Consider the following 24,547-nt stretch of genomic DNA (forward strand, 5'->3'; position numbering starts at 1 on the left):
CTAAAATATAGTCCGATTAAATAAGATATACCTTTTGTTTGTGGTTTTTAAAATCTGTTTTTAAAAGCCAGTCAGTCAATTTGAACATATATCATTCTCTGTTTATTGATATTACGATAAAAATCATGTTACAGATAAAGTTGAAAAAAAAAACCTTTTTTCGATAAAATAGTGAACATGGATTTCTTAATTCTAATATCAAAATCTAAACAAACTGCACATAAAATGACGATTTTAAAATATAATTGGTAACTATATCAACATCAGAATAAATCTTGGAAATCATGAATTATATCTTTAGAGCAGAACCATCTTCGTTTTCTTGATTTTTGTTTTCTTTTTCAAATTCAGTTCTTTTGATCTTCAATTCCTTTCTCTGCTTCTAATTCGCTGACATCTGTTCCTTCGACAACTGTAATGACTAAAACGTTCCATCGTAATTTCTGATTTGCTCAGTGAGGTTGAAGTATGCACACGTGCCTCTCTCCCAGTATGGCATGTATATCCTCACATAGCATTTCCAGATAGTCCAGTTATCAAGTTGGCTGGTCTCCAGAAACAAGGCACCTATCAAAAAGCAAGATCTAAAAGCAAATGCAAAAAAAAGACAAATATCAACATCGCCTTACTACGGTTGGTTGTTAAAAATTAGTATCAAAAACAAATAAAATTCGTAGCAAAAGAGCATTGCTGTTTTTGAGGCTGTTTTGACGTTTCCAGGACAATAGCAACAATAATTTGCGTCACTTTAATTCACAAAAAACGGTTACGTTAATCTTTGACATTAAATCATGACATGATGAAGAAGAAATCGTAAACTTCGTCACTCGCATTCGCGGGTAAAAGTAACGACTGTCCACAATATTGAACTTAAAACTTATAGCTTAAAACTTCATAATTCGAATTTTATCCGTAATTACTTGACACCCAATTCAGAAAATTCATTTTTGTTGTAAACGGTAATCTAGTTGCAAAACGGCAAATTTTCATCTTAATCAACTAAAAGCATTGCGAGGGACATCTCTACAAAATAAAAACTAATTTGGCTTCCTTTAATGTCGGTCTAATTAATAATATCGTAATTAATAGATACCACAACTGCGCAAAAAGGTGACGTGTGGACAAGTGTGATTAAGGGTGTGGACAAGAGCAACGAAATATTGTCACTGTTGTCAGTGCTTCTTCAAAAACAGGTACTGGAAGAATTGTGAAGGATATTTCCAATCCCGCAGCAAAATTTAATTAAATTTGCTTACAATATGTAGTTAAACATTGTCGTGAATAAGAGTGACAAATTCGAGTAACATTACTAGAGCAAATACATTTTTGCTACGTAATGTAAGCTAGCCTTAATAAGGTTGAATTAAGTAAAATACGAAAAAATTATAGTTAAATTTATTAAAACATACCCGGCAGATTGCCGGAAAATAGCCGCCGTTGATTCCAATAAGCATGATTGGGATTGAAATAACAGAAGATATTGAAAAAAAAAAGATTTTTGTACAAAAACATTTTTTTAAGTCCGATTTGTTTTGATGGCATTTCGTAGTTGAACATACTTGTTTCTTAGAGAGAGGCTACAGGGGCTACTATCAATAACAATAAGCATTAGAGATGGTAAATAAGACTTATAGGAACGACGTTCAAATAGCGGGCATCTGAAATTGGGCTTTATGGGTTTATCCCGTTTCTATTTCTGACATCCATTTTTGTACTAACTCTGTTCATTTTGAATTGCTTTGCTGAGCAACTGATGTTCAAAATCACTTTTAGCAGAATGAGAGAAGAGTGAAACTAGCCTAGAGAAGTCAAAAAGATTTCACGCAAAATGTTGAAAAGGCGGCAAAATGAGGTAAAGCGAAACATTTTTTATTCGACGAAGTAAAAAAAAAGGAGCGCTATAATAGCCGGCTGAGAAGATGAGGGCGGCTATTAAATACTAAAGAAAGGCTTCCATAAATAATTAAAACCGGGTCTAAAACATAAAAATCGATATAAGCACCATAAAGGAAAGTAAATTCAGAAAACAGCTGTAAAAACCACCAAGACAAACAATGCTATCGGGATTCATAGGTTATATCGTTTACTATGACAAAGAATTACAGGTCAGACAAACATGAAACTACTAAGGACGGATGAGTTGCTCTCGAACAACGGGCTCTCGAACAATTTAATTTCACAGCCCTAGACCTTAGCCATTAAGCTACATATGCTTTGCAACGTTATCGTAAAGAATCGCTTCTAAGTTAGCAACGAAATAGTTTCGGAATGAGAGCAATTTTGCTCACGCAAAATTAAGAAGCCGGGCGTGAAAATGTCATGAGAGCCACGAATTTTCAAGAACAAAAACTCAAACATAGCCGATCAACATCGTGCGACTTGCTCTCAAACGACTGACGAGCAAATGGCTTTGGTAGTAGCCAGCTGGGGCTTTGGGTGCCAGCATTAGTGAGGGGGTTGAACGGTGTGGGGGCGGAGGGTCAAGCAATGGGTTTAGGAGAGCTAGATGAGAGAGTGGTCCAAATCGCAAGGTGGAGAAGGGTGGACGGGGTAGTCTTGGCGAGGGTGAAGGGGGTTGCTGACTGATTTACTTTCAAGATTAAGAACCCCCATCACACCATGAAATTGTCTCCTCAAAACGGTTCCAGTGATCTCATACTTAGAGACTAGTAAGGCGTAAAGCTCTAAGAGAGAAGCTCAGCCACTTAATGCCCTCCCTGCTCATGCCGTTCTGAGGACGAAAAATTAAAAGGGTCAGAAAAAAAATCGGTCAAGCGAATAATCGCATAAGACCAGAGGACTAATATAATTGCTACAAACTTCGTTTGAGAGCAATTAAAAATGATCAACGTAAAATTTTGCACAGCATAGAAAACAAATGCAATTTAGTTCCATACAAACCATAGTATTTGTCAAACATTTATTGACATTTAGGAACGCATTTTACTGCGTCTAAAAAATTCCAAACATTATACATTAGTTCCAAACATCCAAATATTAGTTCTGACTTGCTTACGACAAACGTGTTAAAAATACATTAGATTGAGTACGAAACAGGGAGAAAATGGAGGGATTACGTATAAAACACTCAAGTGCACATTTTAAATGCCGAAAGTCTACAGAGCCAGAAATTAAGATGCCAAAAGTTCCTATTTAGCGAAAGGTTGACTCTCGTTATTTTAAAACGTATGCCTTTCGTGTTTAAGGCATGGTTACGTGACTCAGCAGAAGTCACTTCGAGATTCTGACTTAATATCTCGAACCGCTTGGCGGTTCTCGATAAACGGCAGAGGTAATCAGTGACTTCAAGCAGAGTCACGCAACCAAAACATCTGACTTAGTTAAACGACGCGAATTGCAAAGTTTAGCACGTAAAAATCAACCCAAAAATCAAAAATAGTCGAGTAAATTTTTGTACCAAGACTACAATAAATGCTTCCAACTTCGGTTGGTCAAAGATTGAATATTATTGCACGGTGGAAAAAGTTGTTGACAATTTATAAAAGCGAAAGGAATGTACAGTTCGGCTTACTGGTTGGATCGAGTTGTTGGGTAATGTCTGGCTCTCTAGTGATCTGGATAATTTCTGAGTTTGGGGATGTACACTCGACTGCTTTCTTGTCGGGTGTAATTGTGCCGACATCTTTAGTGTTCAATTCGCAAATGCCGTCTTCTACTGAGAGGTCTTCTCCACAGAAATCTGAAAATAATAACACCTGTTTTACGACCAACAAAGTTTAAACTGTTCCAAAAATTAGTTTAAAAAAGGGGCAAGCGAGTGTTTTCCAAAAAAATATATATCGACGAGATTATTTTTTTAAAAACTTCAGTTTTAGTCGTATTATTAAAGGGTCTGTCAATTCTGTTTTAAAAAAGAACCAAGTTGTGAAATACTCATGTGAAATACGCAGATTAGATCGCTATTTTTTGACACCCGAACTTATCTCCCGTGATATAACATTCCAAGATCAATTAGATACCAGATATTGAAGTTTTCAGCATGAAACAGCAGCTATATGTGAGCGACCCCGAATTGCAACTATATCGCAACATCTGCAATGACTCAAAAGCTTTCTAAGTCTCAACCATAACGATTGCTTAAAAAATGTTTGCCTATCCTGATAAAGAGATCTATTCCTTAAAATATTGTTAAACAGAGCTAATTTCATTAGTTTATGTTTAATAGTAAAAAATAATTACGCAACCAACAATAATGGTGTCCATTTATTTTTTCGATAGATGAAGCGCGGTCTTTTTTAGTTAGGGTGGTCAATAAAAGGGGGTAATTAAGGTTGTCAACAAAAAAAGGACGAGCTCTCACTTGAATTGGGGTCAGTATCGTTGATTGTAATTTTGAAGTACAGATCGGGCGGGTTGCCCTCCGAGACACCCTCGATGAGGAACCTGGCTCTGTGATGACATACAAAGAGGAATCTTCCGGGCAGAATCCGACATTCAATCAACTCATCGTCTCCAAAATGTAGAAACGTATCTCCATCCCACATGTCAACTTTTATCACCTGAAGAGCCAATTCTCTGCATTTAAATTTATCCTTTCTTCACAGAAACAATATTGGGGCTTCAGAGAACTTTGATATCCTAGAGAATTATAACTAAGTGAAAACGCAAATGATTTTGCCGTCGTCTAAGAGTTCTTTGAGAACAGTCCAAAAAGATGAACAATTAGGGACTAAGAACACTTAGTTGCTTCAGTTCAGCGTAAATTTTCTGAGCAGGAAGATTTTGCAACCTTTCTAAGTGCTAATTTCTTGAAAACTATCAATTCAGTCATCAAAAAATTCGACATTGAAATATTCACGTTTTCGACTGCTATTCATAGGAAACTATTTTTCGTTTGGTAATTCCTTAAAATTGATTACTCTGTTTTATTCGACTATAATCTACATCTTTTCAACCCGACTCATTTAACCTACATATTTTAACGTCGCTTCCCCCTAAATCTTTTCACCTCGCAATTTTTCACCTCAGTACTCTCCCTTTATAAGAGCCTTTCTTGCAAATACTAAAATTTGAGAATTAATCCCAGCACTTTTTACAAAACATACGAATCCCTCATTTTGAACACTAATTGAACAAAATTGGCTATGAAAAGACTTTCTATTGATTTTGGCGAGAGCCTCGACTTTATATAGACCCAAAAATTCAGCCTAGACAGTATTGACCAAAAAGCATTTCTAGACAATTTATTGTCAATTAAAGACTTTCGTCGCAGCCGAGTGTTGACTTAAAAAAGTTTGCCAGGAACAAGAAAAAATTCAATCTATTTCAATTCATGGACTTTTCATGGGTCTTTTTTGAAAAAAAATGCACTGTAATGTCCCACTGCTGTAAAATGTTTCCGACAATTTGATTCCTCTTCAGGTGTTCTTGTTTTGAAAATTCATCACGGTTATCATTTCTTGTAGAAATTATATTTTCTCAAATTTTGTTACTTTAGTGAGGTTTTGCATAATTAGACCGGTTCTTGTGCAGGTGCTTATTGTATTTTGTAGGTACAAGCTGTAAATTACTTGCTGATATTGTGCAGGTACTTGATGTAATTTCAGGGCAGCTTCAAGTCTCTGAAGCTAACTGCACGAAACATAGCCGGCAGATTGCCGGAAAAAGCAGCGATAGACGCTTGTGGCCTTCCATGAAATGAAAAAAAACTAAAGGAATAAGATAGACAGATTGACCACAAGTTCTTTAATAGGCCACTAGAATTTTTGGTTATATTCGGACTGTCATCTTTATGAGACACATACGCACGATAAGGAAAAAGCCCAAATAGAGCTTTTTCAAAATTAATATTCGAAATCCAAAACTCAAGACTCCAATACTCAAGAATTAGGGCATATACGTTTGACACTACTTAGATGCACACCATTGATCTTTAACTAGTAAATGTTCCAAAAAAATTGATGTTCATTAAGCGAGCTCAGAGGTCATTTTTTTATTGAGGTAAGTCACGAAAGCAGAACAAATATCGTCACGCACACAAATTTAAACTGCAGAGAAGTAGGAATCACGAAAATTGAAAATGTCAATACCAAAAAAACAGGTCACAGAATCATCGATGGAAACGACAAATTAAAAAACGTAGCCAGAAGAATTCCGGAAATGACTCGAAGAGTCGTCTTTCTGAAAACAGTACCTTTTAAATTAACTGGTACATACTAATGTAGCCCATTAACTACCAACCAAACTAAAAAACAAAAAGTCAATAACTCGTGTATTTAATACAAGCAAAATAACTGTGCAAAATATTTTAAGCAATTGAGAACATCAAACCGCTTCAGCAGCAAAGTGCACGCTATGTTAGGCTGTCTTTCTATTTTTGAAAGTTTTCTATTTTCGAAGAAAACATTAAGTACTGCAACAAAAAAATAGTTCCAAAAATTATCAACTTCCGTAATTTTTCTCAACAAAAACACTATTTTATACCATACAAGCTGTAATCATTTAATAACTAAGTATCCCTTACGCAGTTGTCGTTTTAAATCCAAATGAACGCGATAAAACTAAACAATGGTCAATGAATTTATCAAGTCATAAACTAATCATGAAAAAGACTTGAAGACACGAAAAAAAGAAAGATGAATATTGAACAGCAAAAATAAGGGCAATAATTAAAACAGGGGCAATAAAACTATAAGCATTAGGAGATTGTTTGAAAGATACCTGACATAGTGTGGAGAACACAGGCATTGTAAAAAAAACATTCGAAAACTAATCCGTAACTTATGAAAAATAAAATTAGAAATCAAATGGGAAATTCCAAGTAAATATCAAAATTGAAAACCATTACGCAGAAAAAAAGGAATTTTCCTTATTAGACAAAAGAGGTTCATAAAATTGCATACCTATCTTACTGTCTCAGTAAAAAGTAAAAAAGGTTCAAGCTCGAAACACTGAAACAATTTGAAAAAAAATTCTTGACGGTGCACATGAAGAGAATTAATAGTAATTAAGTACAAAACAGAATAAGAAAATTGAAAAAAAAAACAGCTAAAACCGGATTTGTTTGTGTACAATTTTACAAAAACAAAAAATTCTCACGTCAAAAAGAGGCATTCAATGCATAAATTATCAAAAGGACGTCGCCATCTTTACTGAGCTTGTAGAAAAAAGTCTCCTATAGCTCCAAAAATGAAGAAATAAACTAATGGAAAAAAGTAAAAAAAAAAAGAGTAAAAAGTGAGAATAAAGTGCCAATTTTGGGCCTGAAACGCACTGTTAGGCGCGCAAAACTCTTGTAGTATCAATTGCAGGGTTACATTTTTATAGAGCAACGATGAAATCTTATTTCTACAAAAATTTACAATAAAAAATAGAGCCAAATAGACGAAAAAACACGGCTAAAACGGTCATCTAAATGCTCCATTCTCTCAAAAACATTTTTCCAAGTCGAACAGTCATTCACTCAACGCATCGCGTGATCAAATAACTTCTCTCGCTCAGAAAAATTAGTTCACACGGCAATTTTACTCACATTCTCTTATAGGTCACAAAGCCGTTTGAACAAATAGTACTTCCGGTTAAAAACGATTACAGATTGAAACCAAGATTCTTAAGTTCAATAAAACAAAACGAACAGCATCTCAGTCAAATCAAATCTTAGCTAAAAATTAGCGCAAATAACGATCAAAATGTGGCCGCACTAATAGAAGGTCGATAAGAACTGTTCGCTTTGGAACTAAGCAATTTGACCAAGAGAAAACTGACAGATACACGCGAAAAAGCAACAAAATAAACCAACTTTTAAAACATAAACGACTAAACGTCGCAAGAATTGCTCTCGAACGACTAGTGGGAGCTCTAATCAATTGCAGCCTGCTTCAGTCGGGGGGAGAGCCTAAATGGGACTAAGAAATTCAAATAACCACATTGGAGGTTAACATATACCACTATTAGGAATTAAATTGAAAAATGGCACGTTTCGGCGCACTTTTCAGGTGTCTTTTAGTATTAAATTGCCGCCAATTGAGTTCAGCTGCTTGAAATTGTGATTGAGAGAGAGAAATTCAGATCACGCCAAACGCAAAAAATCAAGAGCGTAAAAGTCACTCGAAAAGTCAAAACAGTCAAGCAAAAATTTTGCATAAAGAAAGACACACACGTTTACCATAATTGTTTCTCTACGAGAGCAATTAAAAAGAAAGTGTCGAAATCATAAAAACGATTGAATCGAGTTCATGCTACTAATTTTATTCAGTTATTCCTCATTAGCAACATATGAAATCTGAAAAAGTTGCTAAAACACATTGAAGTTATTGAAGTTATTAAACTTAATTGTGTAAAAGTCACAAAAAGCAATAGCTAGACTAAAACAGTTATTCCAATTAATTAAATCCTCATTAGCGAATAATGAAATTTGTCATTTATCAGATTAAGGACAAGAATGTAATAAGTACAAATACTAGCAAAACTCAAAAATTCACTTAACTTCGAAAACAAACTGCAAGAAGAACAATTATTGGGATTTATTTAGGCATCGTTGGCAACAGATGAGACCTGTCATTAAAAAACTAAGCGATCAGACAACAAATTGAAAAAATATCGCAAGACTCAACAATTCGTTTTCAAAAACCAAAAATTTATTCAAATACCAATTTCTCACTCCACTTTAAGGATAATTTGAAAAGAGAGCACGCAGCAAAACTTCTCGCTTTTTTGATCCTTTTACTACTACAGCGTGATTAAAGCACTCTAGATTGACTTCAGAACTTGAAGCCTCGACAATGCCGAACTTCGTTTCAACTCTGCTTCTCGTTTCAAGAGCTACAAAACTTTCGCTTTCATAAGAGATATTACCAAATTATTAATTGATTGAAAGCAGTTGTGAGGCCAGCAAGCAGTTGTGTATTACGCTATTTGCAAGCTATTTCGACATTATGCTTACTTTCGACCTGATATTGGTTAGCATGCCTAAGAAAGAGGTGAAACTACCCATTGCAACTTTAATATACCGTTACAATTATGTAAAAGCGTCCATGTTAGGCAGTCATATTCTATGGTGGACCAGGAAGGGTGGTGATAAAAAATGGATCAAAAAATTTACTTTCTGATTTGGGAATAGCAGCCCATCACATCTTATAAGCTGTCCAATGACATGTACATGAATCTCATCTTTGCTGCTCAAGTAGTGACAGTCGTACTTCTTCGGATCAGTGCAGTAAGCATCACGCCAACTCACTTCTTCATCATCCGCATCTGCAGAGCAGTCCCATTTACCTTAAATGGAAAACCAGAAGTATTACAACCTGGGTAGTGGACAGGGCCCGTTTCAGCACTGCATTTTTCTGTTCTTCATCTCTATTGCACGGAAAAGTGGTCGTACGGAAAATCGCATAGAAAAAGACAAATAGGACTGAAATAATTGGTACGACTTTGAATTAGATCAACTAATTACACTCGAGCTGGATTCCAAATCCCACTTTAAAAGATGGATATGATGACTTTGAACTTTATTACAGCAGTACTAACAAATCTGTCCCTTATTTGAAATTCGACTATTCAATAATACTATTCATCAACACTACTCAATGGATTCGAAATAGAATCCGGCACCAAAATCATACACGTTGTAAATTACGCTCATTAGACTTCTATTTTTGATAACGATATTAACATATTTTTAATTTTGATAACGATATTTTCGATAACGCTCTTTTTGATAACGATATAAACAATTCAACTATTAACAATTCAACTCGTTTCAATCCATTATTACTTACAAAAGACAAATAATTGTAGTTTATCATACCATCGAGGTCCTACTTATGTATGAACAAATGTCATGTCTTACCATTAATTTTGCGACATCCATCAGAAAGATAAACCATGACGATCATAGCGGCCAGAAAGAGGACTATAATCGTGATTCCAATCACAAATGGCTTGTCAAACACCGGGTCTTTCCGAAACTTCTTCACTTTTTGATCACATGGTCTTGCATTGTGAAAGATTGACTAAAACAGTGCAAAATATTAGTTTGTTTCTATTCAACGTTCGTCTTTACTTCAGTTTCAAATTGTCAAATCCAAATTCAATCAAATTTCAATTTAACCTGAACAAATCGATGCGTCAAAAAGGAGTTTATGAATAAATACTTAAGGCTTGCACTCAATATTGATACACATCATCGGTACTGTCTGACTTAAAACTCCAGAACTAAAAACGGCCAATAACGTAAAAGATTCAACAATTTAAACCCCAAGGACTGTCTTGAACAGTTCCATTTTACTTCACACATTTCAGTTTTGAGAAAACACCGACTTTTAACATCACTCAATATTAGCAGCAAACCCAGCCTAGAATACACATACCTCTTTGACTTCATAGGCGATAGTTATTGTTCTGGAGTGATAACTCTTCATCTCAATTTGACCGTCATCGTGACCTTCAGAATCGTGAGAAGCTGAAGGTAGCTCCCGACGTTGGCGTTCCAAGTCTGCTCCGTCATTTCCAGCCGACACTTCATCATTTTTACGCTCCATTTTTATAACTCACATTTACAAAGACCACAAAATATGCTAACTAAATTTGTAAATTTATTGATAAAAACAAATTTTTAATTGCATATTTACTCAAAAACACGCAAATATACCAGTAATGGACTATAAATTCATTAAACAGCACCTCAGTAGCAATTTGGGATTATAAGACATTGCGAATCGGATTTAAAAACTAGTTAAATTGGGACACTTTGCATTTTGTTCTACCATCCATGACCCAAATAAATTTCTTCAACTTTTTCAAAGTGCTACAAAAGCAACATATTGTATTTTAGAGTATGTACATGAGCATAAAACATGCACTTAATACATATCGATTCTTATGCATTTAAATTCTGTTAAGAGACTGACTGACTGGCAGGCTGAATAATGTCCAATAAATAGAAACCGCAAACATTACCTCATAAATTAGTTTCCGACATTCCAAGTAGAACAGTTCGATGGTTGTGAAGTCTTGAAGTTCCGTAACATTCGGTACAAAGAATCTAAAAAGCGTAACTGACTGAAGTTGGACGAATTGCTCTCAAATGACGGTAAGCGAGGGAGCGCGAGATGGGGCATATATAGGGAAGGGGCAGCACCAAAAAATTGCTTGTATTGTAATTTTTGACCATTTTGAATAATAAGACAAAACAGCTCATTTAACCGACATAAAGCTTATGGCAGCTTTTGGAGAGAAATGATTAGATTACTAACTTGATTCCAAGGTAAATTTCGAAATCCCGTTTAGACGAGTCAATGACGCATGAAGTTGCTTTTGCTTTCACATCCAGCCAGTATCGGTTGCGCCTGAAAAACTTGAAAAAATTAAATATAATTGACCAATGTTTCCTGCAAATTCTTGTTGTTTAAAACAAATTTTTGGTACCAATTGTCCAATCAGTATTTATCATGAGACGGGACTTGAATTCAACATTCAATCTCTTTAATACTTGATTATCATCAATTTACTATTAAAAAATAGGCAATTAGTCGAAAATAGACTTTATTTCGCTCGTGGAAATTAGCAGTTGAGAGTCAGGCAATTAGTATTTCCAATTTGGAATGCCAAAAATTAATCAGAATGTGGACTGACTGTTCGTCGTATGTGAAGAGGCTGAAATATTGTCGGTCTGGATGGGATATGGCCGCTTGACAACAAGCGATGTCAAACAGCTCTTGAACGACCAAATCATTCTAAACACAAAATACAAGTAACAATCAAGTGTCAACAAACTTTTACAGCATTATGTTAGAGGCGAAACAATTGAATGCAAAAAAAATCAAATTGAAACACTGGAACGTGTTTTTTTAACAGATTATGGCAATGCACACAAAATAGAACCAAATATACATTTTTTAAAATAAAACTGGGTACTTAACTATATTCAGTAACACAACAAGGTTTTCTTTGCCTCGATCATTTACCAAATAACGCGTTTCGTTGGTATTTCGAGCTATTTGCGAAAAAGGGTATAAAAAGAGAAGAGTTAAAATTTTTCGAAATAAATCAACCAACAAAATGAGTCATACCTTATATGCAAATTCGACCTTCCTGCTATTTAACAAATAAAGGCGGCACTTTCGGTCACTGTTCGACGGAACTCCTTTCACAGATTGATCTCTCGAATTGCACGACTTAAGGCTAGCAGAAGAGTGGCGGCTAGACGAACTCGCAGAAGAGCCTCGCCTAGCAATGAGTCCACCTGTGAAGAAGGAACTTGATGACATGCCTCTTCGATTTCCACTGTTCTGAACGATCTTTTAAAGCTAAACTGCTGACGCGTTTGAGCTTCATACTTTCATTTGAACTTTCAGTATTTTGGCACCAAACTGGTACGCAACACGTTTTTCAAAGAGCAAATAAGTTCTGAAAATAACATCAGGACTCTTCACCTGGCATTGCATTAACCTAAATTGCATTCACCTAATACTTCAAAGTACGAAGTTCAGATTTAGATTGGCCGTCAATAGGAGTTAGACTCCAGTCAGGAAATAGGGCGGGTCATATTGCTCTGCACACGTGTAATGAACTGGACGAGTAGGGCAGCTACTTATAAAATTTTACTTTTAATAATAATTCGGGAATGGATACAATACCGGATGATAAACTACGTAGTGGCTCAGTAAAGTTATCAAAATTCGACGCTAGCGAAATAGCCCCCTCAGTGATAACTGAAAATTTTCAAAACAAACAAACAACAAAAACAAACAGAAAATCTTGTCAAAAATTGTTTTTGTCATTTACAGTCCCCAACAAACACGCTTTCGATCCCCAAGGACTCTGTTTAAGGGCGTAGGCTCTTGCTTCGCTGTTTACATCGAATAGCATTTTACAAAGATCTCTGAGACGAGATTCGGTGGACAACCCGACAGCTCCTTGCACTTCAAAAGCTATAGGCTGGAAAAAAAATTTTCTCGGCATTCTCTATATTTCGTTGCTTTGTTTTTCGGCCTCTACAGCTGCTGTGCCCGATCTACTCTCAAGGCGAGCAGGAACAACCGCTTGCGATACTGTACTGTTCCACAAAACCTACTCACCCAACTCTCATGCTACGGGTGTAACCCCAACAGGTCTCTTGTTGTGTTTCAAAAATATAAAAAAGGGGGTATGATAAAAAAGGGGATGGAAGTGAGCACCCACTTTGCAACATCACAGCACTGTTTTAAATTTTCCAACACTTTATATTTTAAACATACATTGGGTCTTTCCCATTATAGCCCACCCCAGCTTAGTGGGCATGTAACCTATAGCCACCCCAGATGAAAATTCATAACCACCTCTTTAACACAAAAACGGAAATCGATGTAGGCGAGCCACTGAAATTAATAACCACTTCTTTAACACAAAATCAGAAATCATTGTAGGCCAGCCGCCGGATGATGACATGGGCTTGCCCATTATAACTGATTTCAGTTGACTTCTCATAACCGCATTTCAGCTGCTACAGAGATAATACGAAATGGCTCCTATGAACTTAATATAAATTGTAGAAACCTGCAAACATAAATGGGAAACAATAGCGCTCTTTCAAGAGTATGATATAATCCCTCAAGTGAAGCATTGCCCTAACGGGCATGAGATGCTGTTAAGCACCCCTGACGACCAACTAGCGCGACGGGATAGATGGCGATGCAAAATCAGGGGATGCCGAAAGGATTACAGTATCAGAACTGGAACATGGTTGGCTGGATCTCGAATAGGACTTGACAAAATCTTATTGCTCATATACGCATGGAGCACTGATGTTGCAACAATCAACTAATGCAAAAACCAGCTGGTAATGTCCAAGAATACCGCTGTGGATTTCAACATGTACATGAGGGAGGTTTGCACATGGCTGATGATAGACGATTCGGAAAAAATTGGTGGAAAAGATTGCATCGTTGAGATAGATGAAAGTCTCTTCTCCAAACGTAAATCAAACAGGGGCCGAGTGTACCCACAAGTTTGGGTTTTTGGAGGAATATGTTGTGAGACAAAGAAAGTTTTCGTTGTAAAAGTTGAAAATCGGAACTCTGACACACTTATGAAGTGCATTGAAAACTATGTTGAGCCTGGGACAACGATCATTTCCGATTTATGGTCTGCATATAAAGTTCTCGACAAGCATCCCTCATACAGTCATCAAACCGTAAACCATTCTGAAAACTTTGTGGATCCGACGACAGGCGCACACACGAATAGCGTTGAGTCAATGTGGAGGGATGCAAAATCAAAAAACAAAAAAACGCATGGGACTAATGGGGATATGATTGATTCGTATCTTGCGGAGTTCCTGTTCAGAAAGCATGTTCCTCTAAAAAACCTGGACCCGTTCCATGAAATAATGACGGCAATTGGAAAATTCCAGCATTCGATACTGGAACAAAACAAAAACTTGTAACCAACAATTGTAAGCATAAATGATGAATCTAATTGTATGCTATAACTTGATTTTTGGGGGGGGGGCTATAATTTTCTGTGGGAGCTATAATGGGAAAGACCCCATACATTAATATATGGGTCATTTTCACAACGAGAAAGCTAAGAACTTGCTTGCCCACCCTGAAAACATCTTTTGATAAGAATCTGAAATCCCATGTGATATTTAAAGTTTTTTGTAATGGATGCACTTCCATCTATGTTGGCCAAACCAGCCGACATGTTACCACTAGAATTTTGGAGCATCAAAAGAAGGATTTGCCTGAGGGATAACGCCTCGTTTAATGTTATGGTACAGCGCAAAATATTGAATGGGAGATTCTAGATACCTGTCGCGAGGTTGAAAAACTAATGACAATAGAGGCGATAGATCTACATTAAAAAGCTGAAACCGCAATAAAAATCGCGCGATGAGTACCGTGGTCGGGAATTGACATTGAAGTATTAGTTCAAATACAAAAAATTTGACTTTTGAAATTCAAAATTTATTCTAGTACATGTTAATCCAAAATTTTTTTCCCGAACAAGTAAAAAACAACAACGGATAGGAATGAAAAGAAAAAAAAGCTGTTTTCAAGAAAAGAAAGCATTATACCCGGGTTTATGAAAAACTCAGGAACAAAATTTGAATTGATTTTGTAGTAAAAAGTGTAAATAAATTTTTGTAAATGAGATTTTAACTGTGAATAGTTTCAAAAAGTCGATGTTAATTTAACTCATTTCTTAGAATTAGAGTCAAAGAGAAGTTTATATAATTTGCAAGTGATGCCAGTTTTTTTAAAAAAAAAATGACGATGAACGCAATGTTCGAAAACGTTCGTTTTTTATCCAATTTCAGTTTTAATTGACAATTACTTCTTCTCTGCACTATATGTATTATCAAATTTTTTGTTACCAGTTAAAATGTAGAAGGCGTGCTGCAGAAAACCCTTAGCCACAAATGCAGCAAAACACGAGAAGCACGAAGCAGAGGAAAACACGAGAAGCACGAAGCAGAGGAAAACACCAGAAAAACACGAGAAAAAAATTCATTTCTTTTTCATTTTTAAGATTCTTAATTGCATCTTTATGTTTGTTGGCTTCCATCTCCTCTTTAGGACAAAATTTGGCCAACGGATTCAAGTTTTTAACGTCGAAGAAAGTTGTTTTGAATCGGTTTGGAAATTTCACATGGTTAGTTTTAACAGCATGGATCCCTGTTAGTTAATTTAAAAGACAACAGGTTTACCTGCTTTACGAACCAAGTCGAGAACAAACATTCTTTGACTTACCCCGTCAAGATCAAAAAACGGTGATAATTGTCATCATATTTTATGATGTTTTTCATTTTGTTTTGTTTAAATCCGGTTTACTCCTGATTTTTTCTGTAGCTACTATATAGGGTGAAATTTTCGAATTGTGCCTCTATTTTGTAAGTGGCACGTATGTCATACGTTCTGTTCTTATACAAAACTGCTTCCCACTTAAAAATTGAGTGTTTTACTCTCTGAGAAGCTAATAATTTCAATTTTGAGTTCAAATAGTCTTTTGTTTTTTCTATTCCGTATTTTCTAACAAGGTTCCGGGCTTTTTCGTCCTCCATAATACTCTCTGCCTGCAGTAAGATATTGAACAAATACTCCCCACCACGTTTGTCCAGAAGACTCAAGAACGATAAAGTTTCGAACTGTTTCAGAGTTATGGTGGTTGTTGACCCCTGAGGCAGGAAAAGAAGCTCATATATATTTGTAGGACGAAAAGAAGGGCTCTGTGCGTTGATCACTTCCAGCCTCCTGAAGATGACCTGTGTTGACATGTTCCGTTTTCACCCTAATTCTCAGTTTCTGATATTTTCCTTGACATTCCCAGCCTTTAATGGTACCCTGTTTGTCTTTACGAATTGGTCATGTAAGCTTTGACATTCTTCCTTTAATTGCTGAAGCTTCTCTTAGGTTGGAGCCCCGGCATTTCCCAATACATCGCTATCTCTCTATCTTTCTATGTTGCTCTATCCATCTTAGTCTATCTGTCCGTGCTGTTTTTCAATTTTTCCGTGCAGCTCATTCAGCTCCATGACACTGATGGGAGCCTTCTCACGATATTGGGGGACTGAAGCTGCATCAATGGTACTTATCTTTTATTGGACGTCACTCCGACAAACCGATATACCGGTTGCGTGACTATTGACTTGACTGTGTATAATCTGAGCAGACAGGGTCAGTAGTCGCCAACTTTTAATTCTGTCATTCTTACATATTACAAAATACAATTAGTCTAGTGTATCAGTGTCAATTCTGGCTTTTTCAGACACAGAATTAGATTTTTTGCTTTTACAACTACAATATCTGTCGCATCATCACAGAGTGCGCTTCTTTCTTTTTTCAAATTGTGTTGCGAGAACGTTGTTTGAGATAGTGAAACTATCATAATACCCGCAATGGATTAATGGGTTGCTCTGCATTTGCAAGCTTGGTGCCACTGCATAGCATATCGATTGAGAGGAACACAGGCATAACTCAAAGCAGAATTTCTAAGCCCATTAAATTAAAAAGCAATCTGATGGTAGCTTATCTAGCCACTTGCCAGATTTGTTTCATATTACTGCAAAAGTACCAAAAATTTAAGAAGTCGTACCACTGCTGCCCATATCTCAAACTCATGTTGAAATTTTCTAAATTATCATGTTTATATGAGCTTTTTTGTGACGGCAAAACCTCTCATCGCGTTACTATTTTATTTGAATGCCTTAACTTTTCTAGTCTGTCTTGCTAAATTCAAGGCCATCATAATAAAAAAGCCCTTCATTGGTGCAGTAGTTGACAAATTGACCTTAAATCTGTAACCGGTAATGTTATCTGGCTCATCAATCAGTTGTAAATGTTGGCCATTTGTAATCGAAGACACATTCTGCACACAAACAGGTGATCCAGCTTTGTGTCCCTGAGATCTGTCTGAGATATATCGATTGGTGATCTTCGTTCCCTGGTCCTCAATGTTTCCTTTGTGTAACATAAAATCTTCTATGTGTTTGGTCCTATTTTAACCTGAATTTTTCATTCGTCTATCTTGCTTGCCAGTTAACTATTGTTTCCCGCGTTGGCTATCTTTGCTGTTGCCGAATTCAAAAAATTGACTATCGAAAAATTATTCGGTTTTGTGTTCTGAAATGAATATGCTTCAAATATATCTCCTTGACATAACAAAGCTTGCTCCTCTTTCATAGGGTCTTCAAAATATAAAAATTTTCCTTCAGTTTCTTCTTAGTTTCAAAAAACAAGGTTCCCAAGAAGATTTCATCATTTATCACGATGTAACCTTTTTGTGGTTCATCTGTTGGGTTGATCCGGTCCACGGGATAGACATGATTAACTCTTTTCTCAGTCCCGCCTTTCACTAATGTTTTTCACTCTCCGAAAAAACTCTGTGAGTTAGTATTGCCACCATCCATCCCATTACGAGTTTCTTAATTCACTGAATTCACAGTCGTCCTCCAAATATTTGCGGGCTTCTGTTCCTGTCTCAAGGGGCATTAACCATCACATTTCAGAAACGCTTCAAAACATAATCGTTTTTGTTGCATCCACACGAAAATGGTTGGAGGGATTTTTTCAAAATCATGATGCAGGCAAAGGCAAAGAGTATAATGGAGGAGGAGAAAGCCCGGAAGAAGTATGACAAATAGGGAATAGATAAAGCAGGAAACTATTTGAACTCAAATTTGGACCCATGAAAATCAAGCTTCTGAGATAGTGGAACGCTGCGTTTTTGGGAAGGAAAAATTGTAGTGACCCATAAATTAAACACATGTCATACCTTCGGTTCTAATGGGTTACTAAAATACGAACTGAAGTGAATGGCTGCTTAGTCAAACGCGAGAAAATCTCCATTGAACATGAAAGACAGTTCTGGGGTTCACTGACCCAGGCTACCCCATACAAACTGATCGAGTTTCTAGTTGTCAAATCGGCAGACTAATTTTTGTGTTTTTTGCAGGCTATTACCTTTAACAACAGGGAATAAAACTTGTCTCGTTAGCTGCAAAAACCATTGACTTCAAAAAAAGAACAAATTTGAAAAAAAAGTTAATGCGTGAGTTTCTTGTACACTCACGTGGACAAAATGTTGGTATTTGGTGTTAGGTGCCTCTTTGTTCTGCGTTTTCTCAAACCTGCAGTGTATGCTATATTTGCAAGTCTATTCAAAAACTGAACGGGACACTAGCCGTTTACACCACCGATAAAGCTAAAACACGTCAAAAACTGATGTCAATTGAAAAGAAATGGCTCGTGCAAACTCGTCCATTGCGGTTCTCTGCTCACCACTGGGAGATATTTGGAAATCTCACTGCCATCAATTGACAATCGATACCTGAGGTTATGCATTTGGTTGACTCTGCACTGTAACCACAGATTGTTTTTATTACTTTCTTTTGTATTGTGTCCGCGATGACACAGCAGTAGTAACATCACTAACAAAATCCTCAAAAATTTCAAGTTGCTCGCACCGATTCAAACGCTTTGCTTTTAGCGCTTTATTGTCTTCAATTTGCTTGGATGGCCTGTTTTCCAGATAATCCGCCCTCCTGATACCGCTGTTGTGTTTGATCGTCATTTACCATGCCTATGAGAGAGTATATTGTCTTCTGTCACACTAACTGGACCTATTGTTCAATTCAGCGAAATTGAAACGATTGCTGATTTGTATAAAAGAACAATCTCGTGTCCCAATTTTGTTCCCTTGTTCACCGCACTACTTTTGTATTGAGATCGATTTCTAAAATTATTTGCTTGACCTTCCCTTTTGCTGGAAATTTGTAATCAAGGCAATCTTTCTCTACAAAAACCAAAAACTGATGAAGCCTCAAACGAAATAACTGAAAAAAAAATGACGACCGCAAAGATAAACTTCTTAAAATATGGAGCTTAAAAATTTTGTTCAACTTGAACGTGTCACCGCATAATATGTTATATATATATATATATATATATAAATATCTATATATATACATATATATATATATATATATATATATATATATATATATATATATATATATATTACCTTCGTTACAGTTGTATAATAAAATTCTATTTTGAAGAAACAACACTGAACAACAATAATTTTTTTTCTGATATTGTAAAATTTTGGCCATTGAAAATATCATGAGACAGTAATAAAATAAATACTCAGGATTTTTTATGTGGTTGTTGCTAGTGAGGTTAATACTCCTGTGTCACCTCGAACACAAGCCAGACGAGTCTCTGGAAATTAATCTGATCTTACAATGCAGAGTAGCTTGAAAATTGTCTACAAGTATTGTTATAAGTTTTTTAATTTCGGTCTTTTTCGATATTTTCAATGGTCCGGATTCCCTAATTTGAGCACAGTAAAAATTGTTCAGTATTGTTTTCTAAAGGACCATTTTGTTTTATGGCTGATATGAGGGTACCAGCAAAAATTAGTTCTAGTGACATAATAAGGTCGAGCTGAATTTTTTTGTTTCGGAACTGTTAAGAAAACTATCGTTGCGGTCGTCTCTTTGTTTTTTTCAAGTGCTTCGTTTGAGGCTACATCAATTGTTAGTTTTTCAAAAGAGAGCATGATTCAATCAAAAAGTTTCCCTAAAAAGACCGTTAAGCAAAAGAAAATCGAAGAAGATCTGCAAACAAGAGTACTTCGGCGAAAAAAGAACAGAATCGGGGCACAGGATGGCTCTTATGTTAAAAATAAGCAATCGTTTCGACTTCTTTGGATGAATCGATATGGACGATTTGTTAGGCATGGTGAATCAGTGACAATTTTTTATAAAGCACGGTGAATGGTTGAGGATCTTACACATGTATTCTCAGCAAGGTTTTTTATCTGGAAAATGGGACATCCAATCAAATTTGAGATCATAGAGCTTTAAATGCCGGGCATCTCAATCGGGTGAGCAGATTGAATATTTTGTGTATGTTGATAGTGAGTCTACTACTCCTGTATTATCAGGGACACAAGGCAAAAAAGCTTTTGGAACAGAACTGAGTTTACAATTCAGAGTCAACAGCTTTCGGGCATCGCCAGTCAGATTTTCTTTTTTGTAAATTGGCAATTGGTGAAAATGAGATTCTTGAATGTCCACCAATGGTGAGCAGAGCCAAATCGAAAAAGTTTGAAGGAATGGATTTTTTGCAATCGGCATCAGCAAGCAACGTAAGATTTGATCACCAGTTTGAAAAGGTAAACTTTTTCTCCTGCAACAATAGGATTTTTTAACGAAACTGGTTAGCTTTTGCTTACAATAAGCATCCACGTTTAATTTTGATTTGTTTGTTCTTTGCACGATGATCGCATCTTTCTAACGACATTGTGGACTTTAGAAAACAACTGAACGATACTGATAGGATTTGATGATTTAATTAAATTCGACTGTTTTTGTGTTGTTTTGCACTTTTTTTATTAAAAGCACTATTTGCTAGGTTGACGAGATTAAAAGTGTTGCCATCCTGTAGAATTACGGTTTTCAAGGTGTCGACAAGGGTCCTGAAAAGAAGAAGCGCTATCCTTTCAGAAGTTTTTTTAAGGAAAAAGTGATGAAAGAGCTGCAGGTAAACGTCTACGAATCAGTGCTTGGGCGCAAACTGAGGAAAACCCTATTTGAAGACAATGGACTAAATATAGACGTGATTGCAGACAAAAACTCTCCAGTGCGGAAGGAGGTTTACAAGGAATTTACTGCATTCTTCAAGTATACATGTCTGTTTTTGTTGTTGCTTCTATAAGAAAATTAAAACACAAAAGTAATGCAGTTGGTGAAAATAATTACACATGAAAACAGTTCTCCCAGTGTTTATTCTTGAAAAAACGTTCAAGAAGCACTTTTCGTACAAGTGATGGATTCTTCGTTTATGCTCGTGACCAGGGAGGTTTTTCGTTTTATCTGTTTTTTTTTCAGAGATCGTTCGACAGAAACAGCCCTTAATCCCTTCTCGTACATTCAAAAAATCAAAAACTGCTGCAAGCTTAAAAGAACTCGAGAAGGGGAGCGTTTTTAGCAGAACTTAAATGCCTTACGCAGAGATTACAATCGCTGAAAACGCAGAAAGATTTTATCAGCAGCATTGAGACTTTTATTGTCGTTTTATGTGTTCAAATAAAATGCAGATAATTAGACTAATTAAAGGTGATCAAAGTTGCCAGTTCTGTTCTGTTTTCAAACTTTTTGGTGGTATTCGCTAATATGCAGAAGATTTCCATTCTTTTGATTTATTTATCTGTAATTGTAGAAAGTCCTAAATTCTTTCCTTTGAATGGGGTATACGCCCCAAATTGATTTGATAAATAGTGTGTTATTAATTGTTTTTGAGTTTTTGAAGGTCTAAGTTACCATTCTACAACCTGATAATTGAATTACTCTTTAGTTTGCGTTGTTGTTAACGTTTTCAGAGAAAATTTTTATTGAGCTCTGGCGTTTGTTTTTAGTTCAATTCAAAAATTTTTGTAAGGTCAGTGGGTTTTTTTCATGAAATTTATTGAACTTGGAGGCCGAGAAACGCAGGGTAAGACAACAGCTCTGAAAGAACAGAATTTGATAGTGCGGTGGGGACAATATCATTTGTTCCGAAGCTGTTTATTGACATGAACAACAATTATATCGGCTTATTATTCAGCTTGTAGCAGTTTTTGCTTAGCAACAGACAGTTTTGAGGGATATACATTTGTGAATAGAAGTGGAAAGACAATTAAACCAGGAGAAATTGATGCTTCAGTTGGACTTTTGACAAGAAATCAAAAGGCCGTAGAGCGGATAGCATTTGACTGATGGTGAAAAGATATGCAAACTGCAGATTTTACATGATACGCTTTAATAAGAGCAAAGGCGTTCGATTATATAACTTGAGGGAAATTCGTGATGGCGAAGAACTGTTTTGCCTTCACTCTGAGCAGTTTTTTTAGACAGCATAACCATGACTGTTTTTCAAGTCAAGCCGAAGGTCATGATGCAAGATTGGGGAAAACGGTTGAAATTGTTCATCAATACTTGAGGCAAAGCGACCGAGAAAAAGGAAGCACCGAATAAAAATTACACCTGTCGATAACAATTGCAAAAACAGTAGAAATCTGTTTCGATTTCAAGTATCCTGCTTTTCTTCCCTCGAACCACCAAGGAGTTTTCGATTTTTCATTGAATGAGTTTCTGTTCTCAGATGATGCTTGCTGTAGTGTCTCCCAAGCTTCCCGTTGGTATATTCTGCAGCGGTATTTGCCTTAACAAATCGGATAATAACTTTGTACTAAGCTTGAATAAATTCGGTAGGCTTGTAAAAGAAGTCAAAGAAATATAACCAAACAATCTGGAATCCTCTCTTGTTCACATAGCTGCTTACGATTTCACAATGCTCAAGATTTCTTTTCCAGCGGTCTTTATAAACGGAACAAAATTTTTGTCGGAGGTCATTGTAATAATCCTTGGACAGACAAATCAACAATCTCTCAATTTAATGCAAAATTTGAGTCAAAAAACAAATTTAGAGTATAGGGAGTTCTTATGGCTGATTTTTTGCGCTCTGCTTATTCAAATTCTACAGAATTTGTTAGCCAAAATGTGTGTACGCAGGAGAAAACATAGAATTGATCTATCTTCTCAAGACTGAAGTGCAAAGTATAAATAATCCGCTGTCAAATAGACTGTTTTTAAACACTGGTCGCGCCGATGTTTGGAAGTCACCCCCAAATTCCTCCTATTGGCCCTTTTTTGATGATGCAGATCTTCCGCCAAAATTGAGGCTTCTGAAAACATTGTTTTTGCTGCTTTGTTTGTCGGTCCAAGTGTTTCTGATTCTGATCCTTCTTTTGAAATTATCAAAAATCAAAACTGATTATGAGGGGCAATTTTTCTTATTTTGCTTTAAATGATTCAGAAATTTCAATTAAAGTACCGCTCGCGTCTGTTCAGTGTAAATACCTTAATTTTGTTTTCAAGGAAACTGTGTATTTGTTATGTTTGTTGCAAGAAGATGAGAATAATTAAAATATGTTTTGTTGTTGAAATCATGATTGTTCTACAATTTTTGCTAATTATAGTGTAATTATATTGCAACTTTCCGTCCTCAAGTTATGCCTATGCCTAGAATTGAAGTTAGTTAAAAGTCAGAATATACAAATCATCACAATATTTTTTTTTAAAAATAGCTTTCTTCAGAACGAGATTTTTTTCAAACCAATTTATATGTGATTTACGCGTCCGACTATGTAAGAAAGTCATAGTCAAACCTCCTTTGTGTATAGGGAGACTAAAAAGCCAAAATTCTTTGGTGTTATTTGCCTAGCTTAAAAATTTTTCATACGGAATATTTGAATTATTTCGGATAATTAACTTTAAAAAATAGTATTTTGGTTGTATCACAGAGTTGTCCAAGTCCATCTCAACTTTGAAAAGATTATTCCTTTGTACGTAGTGTGTAAAACAAAAAAAATTGCAATAGCCTGCCTTGTTTTTCATACGTATTTTTTGATCTCTTGCATTAATTAATTTTAAATTTTTTTTCCCATCTGATCAGGCAATTGTCTAAATCAATTGAATTTCATTTTCAGACCTCGTCTAGGTATAGGGAGTCTAATAAGCCACGTAATTGTTGTAAAGCTTGTCTAGGGAAAAAAGTTTTTCAAATGTAATCTCGTATATTTTAATTATGTCCTATTATGAGAAAAAGTCTTTTAAATACGAACAAGCATTTGTCTAAATCGATCCAAACTCATACTCTGCGCTCCCCTCTAAAGTGCAAAGATTTTTTGGGAGTGTTTTCCCATGAAAAAATTGAGGTTTTCTTACTGAAATTTACGATTGCTTCGAATAATTAATTTCGAATTATCATTTTTTTGATTGGTTCACAGAGTGGTCTAAATCAGGCCAAACTTTATAAAAAGTATTACTTGTGTAGAGTATGGAAAAAAATTTCTATAGCTTGCCTGGGAAAACAAATTGTGGATTCAAACAAAGTTTTGCAATTATTTTGAATAATTAAATTTGAAATGTAGTGTTTTTGATTGGGTCATAGATTTATTCAAATCAAACCAATTCTAGTGAGGAGTATCCCCTGTACGTAAAGTTTGCGACAAAAAGAATTTTTGTTTGAGCTTGCTTTTAAAGAATAATTAAGTTTTCGAA

The 24,547-nt window shown here is 35.7% G+C and overlaps 2 protein-coding genes across 5 annotated transcripts in view; both read right to left on the reverse strand.

Moving 5' to 3' along the window:
* The window catches only part of LOC142354268 (uncharacterized), a 301,959-nt gene that overhangs the window by 103,520 nt on the left and 173,892 nt on the right, over positions 1–24,547 (reverse strand). For all 4 annotated transcript variants that reach the window (XM_075406530.1, XM_075406529.1, XM_075406528.1 and 1 more), the window contains exons 2-5: positions 12,030–12,366; positions 11,593–11,693; positions 11,214–11,306; positions 10,918–11,002 (exon numbers count right to left, since the gene is read on the reverse strand). In XM_075406530.1, the coding sequence (XP_075262645.1) occupies positions 10,918–11,002; positions 11,214–11,306; positions 11,593–11,693; positions 12,030–12,227 (477 nt within the window). In that variant the 5' untranslated portion in view covers positions 12,228–12,366. The remainder of the gene's footprint in view (positions 1–10,917; positions 11,003–11,213; positions 11,307–11,592; positions 11,694–12,029; positions 12,367–24,547) is intronic.
* On the reverse strand, positions 58–10,899 carry LOC142354275 (uncharacterized). The gene is made up of 6 exons (XM_075406541.1): positions 10,329–10,899; positions 9,809–9,971; positions 9,062–9,234; positions 4,322–4,520; positions 3,533–3,700; positions 58–567 (listed from the first exon to the last, which is right to left on the reverse strand). Exons 1-6 carry the CDS (start codon positions 10,497–10,499, stop codon positions 422–424), a joined length of 1,020 nt encoding a protein of 339 aa, XP_075262656.1. The 5' UTR covers positions 10,500–10,899; the 3' UTR covers positions 58–421.

The sequence above is a fragment of the Convolutriloba macropyga genome, chromosome 15 (assembly GCF_964194025.1).
Source record: "Convolutriloba macropyga chromosome 15, txConMacr16.3, whole genome shotgun sequence".
In the NCBI taxonomy this organism is placed as follows: Eukaryota; Metazoa; Xenacoelomorpha; order Acoela; family Convolutidae; genus Convolutriloba; species Convolutriloba macropyga.

What these genes read in the sequence shown, in the direction of transcription:
- LOC142354275 (XM_075406541.1), bottom strand. Translation starts at nt 10,499, where the DNA reads ATGGAGCGTAAAAATGATGAAGTGTCGGCTGGAAATGACGGAGCAGAC. An exon ending in TGCTATTCCCAAATCAGAAA is followed by an intron (nt 4,521 to 9,061) that starts GTAAATTTTTTG and finishes TTGGCTCTTCAG; the next exon opens with GTGATAAAAGTTGACATGTG. An exon ending in CGATACTGACCCCAATTCAA is followed by an intron (nt 3,701 to 4,321) that starts GTGAGAGCTCGT and finishes TATTATTTTCAG; the next exon opens with ATTTCTGTGGAGAAGACCTC.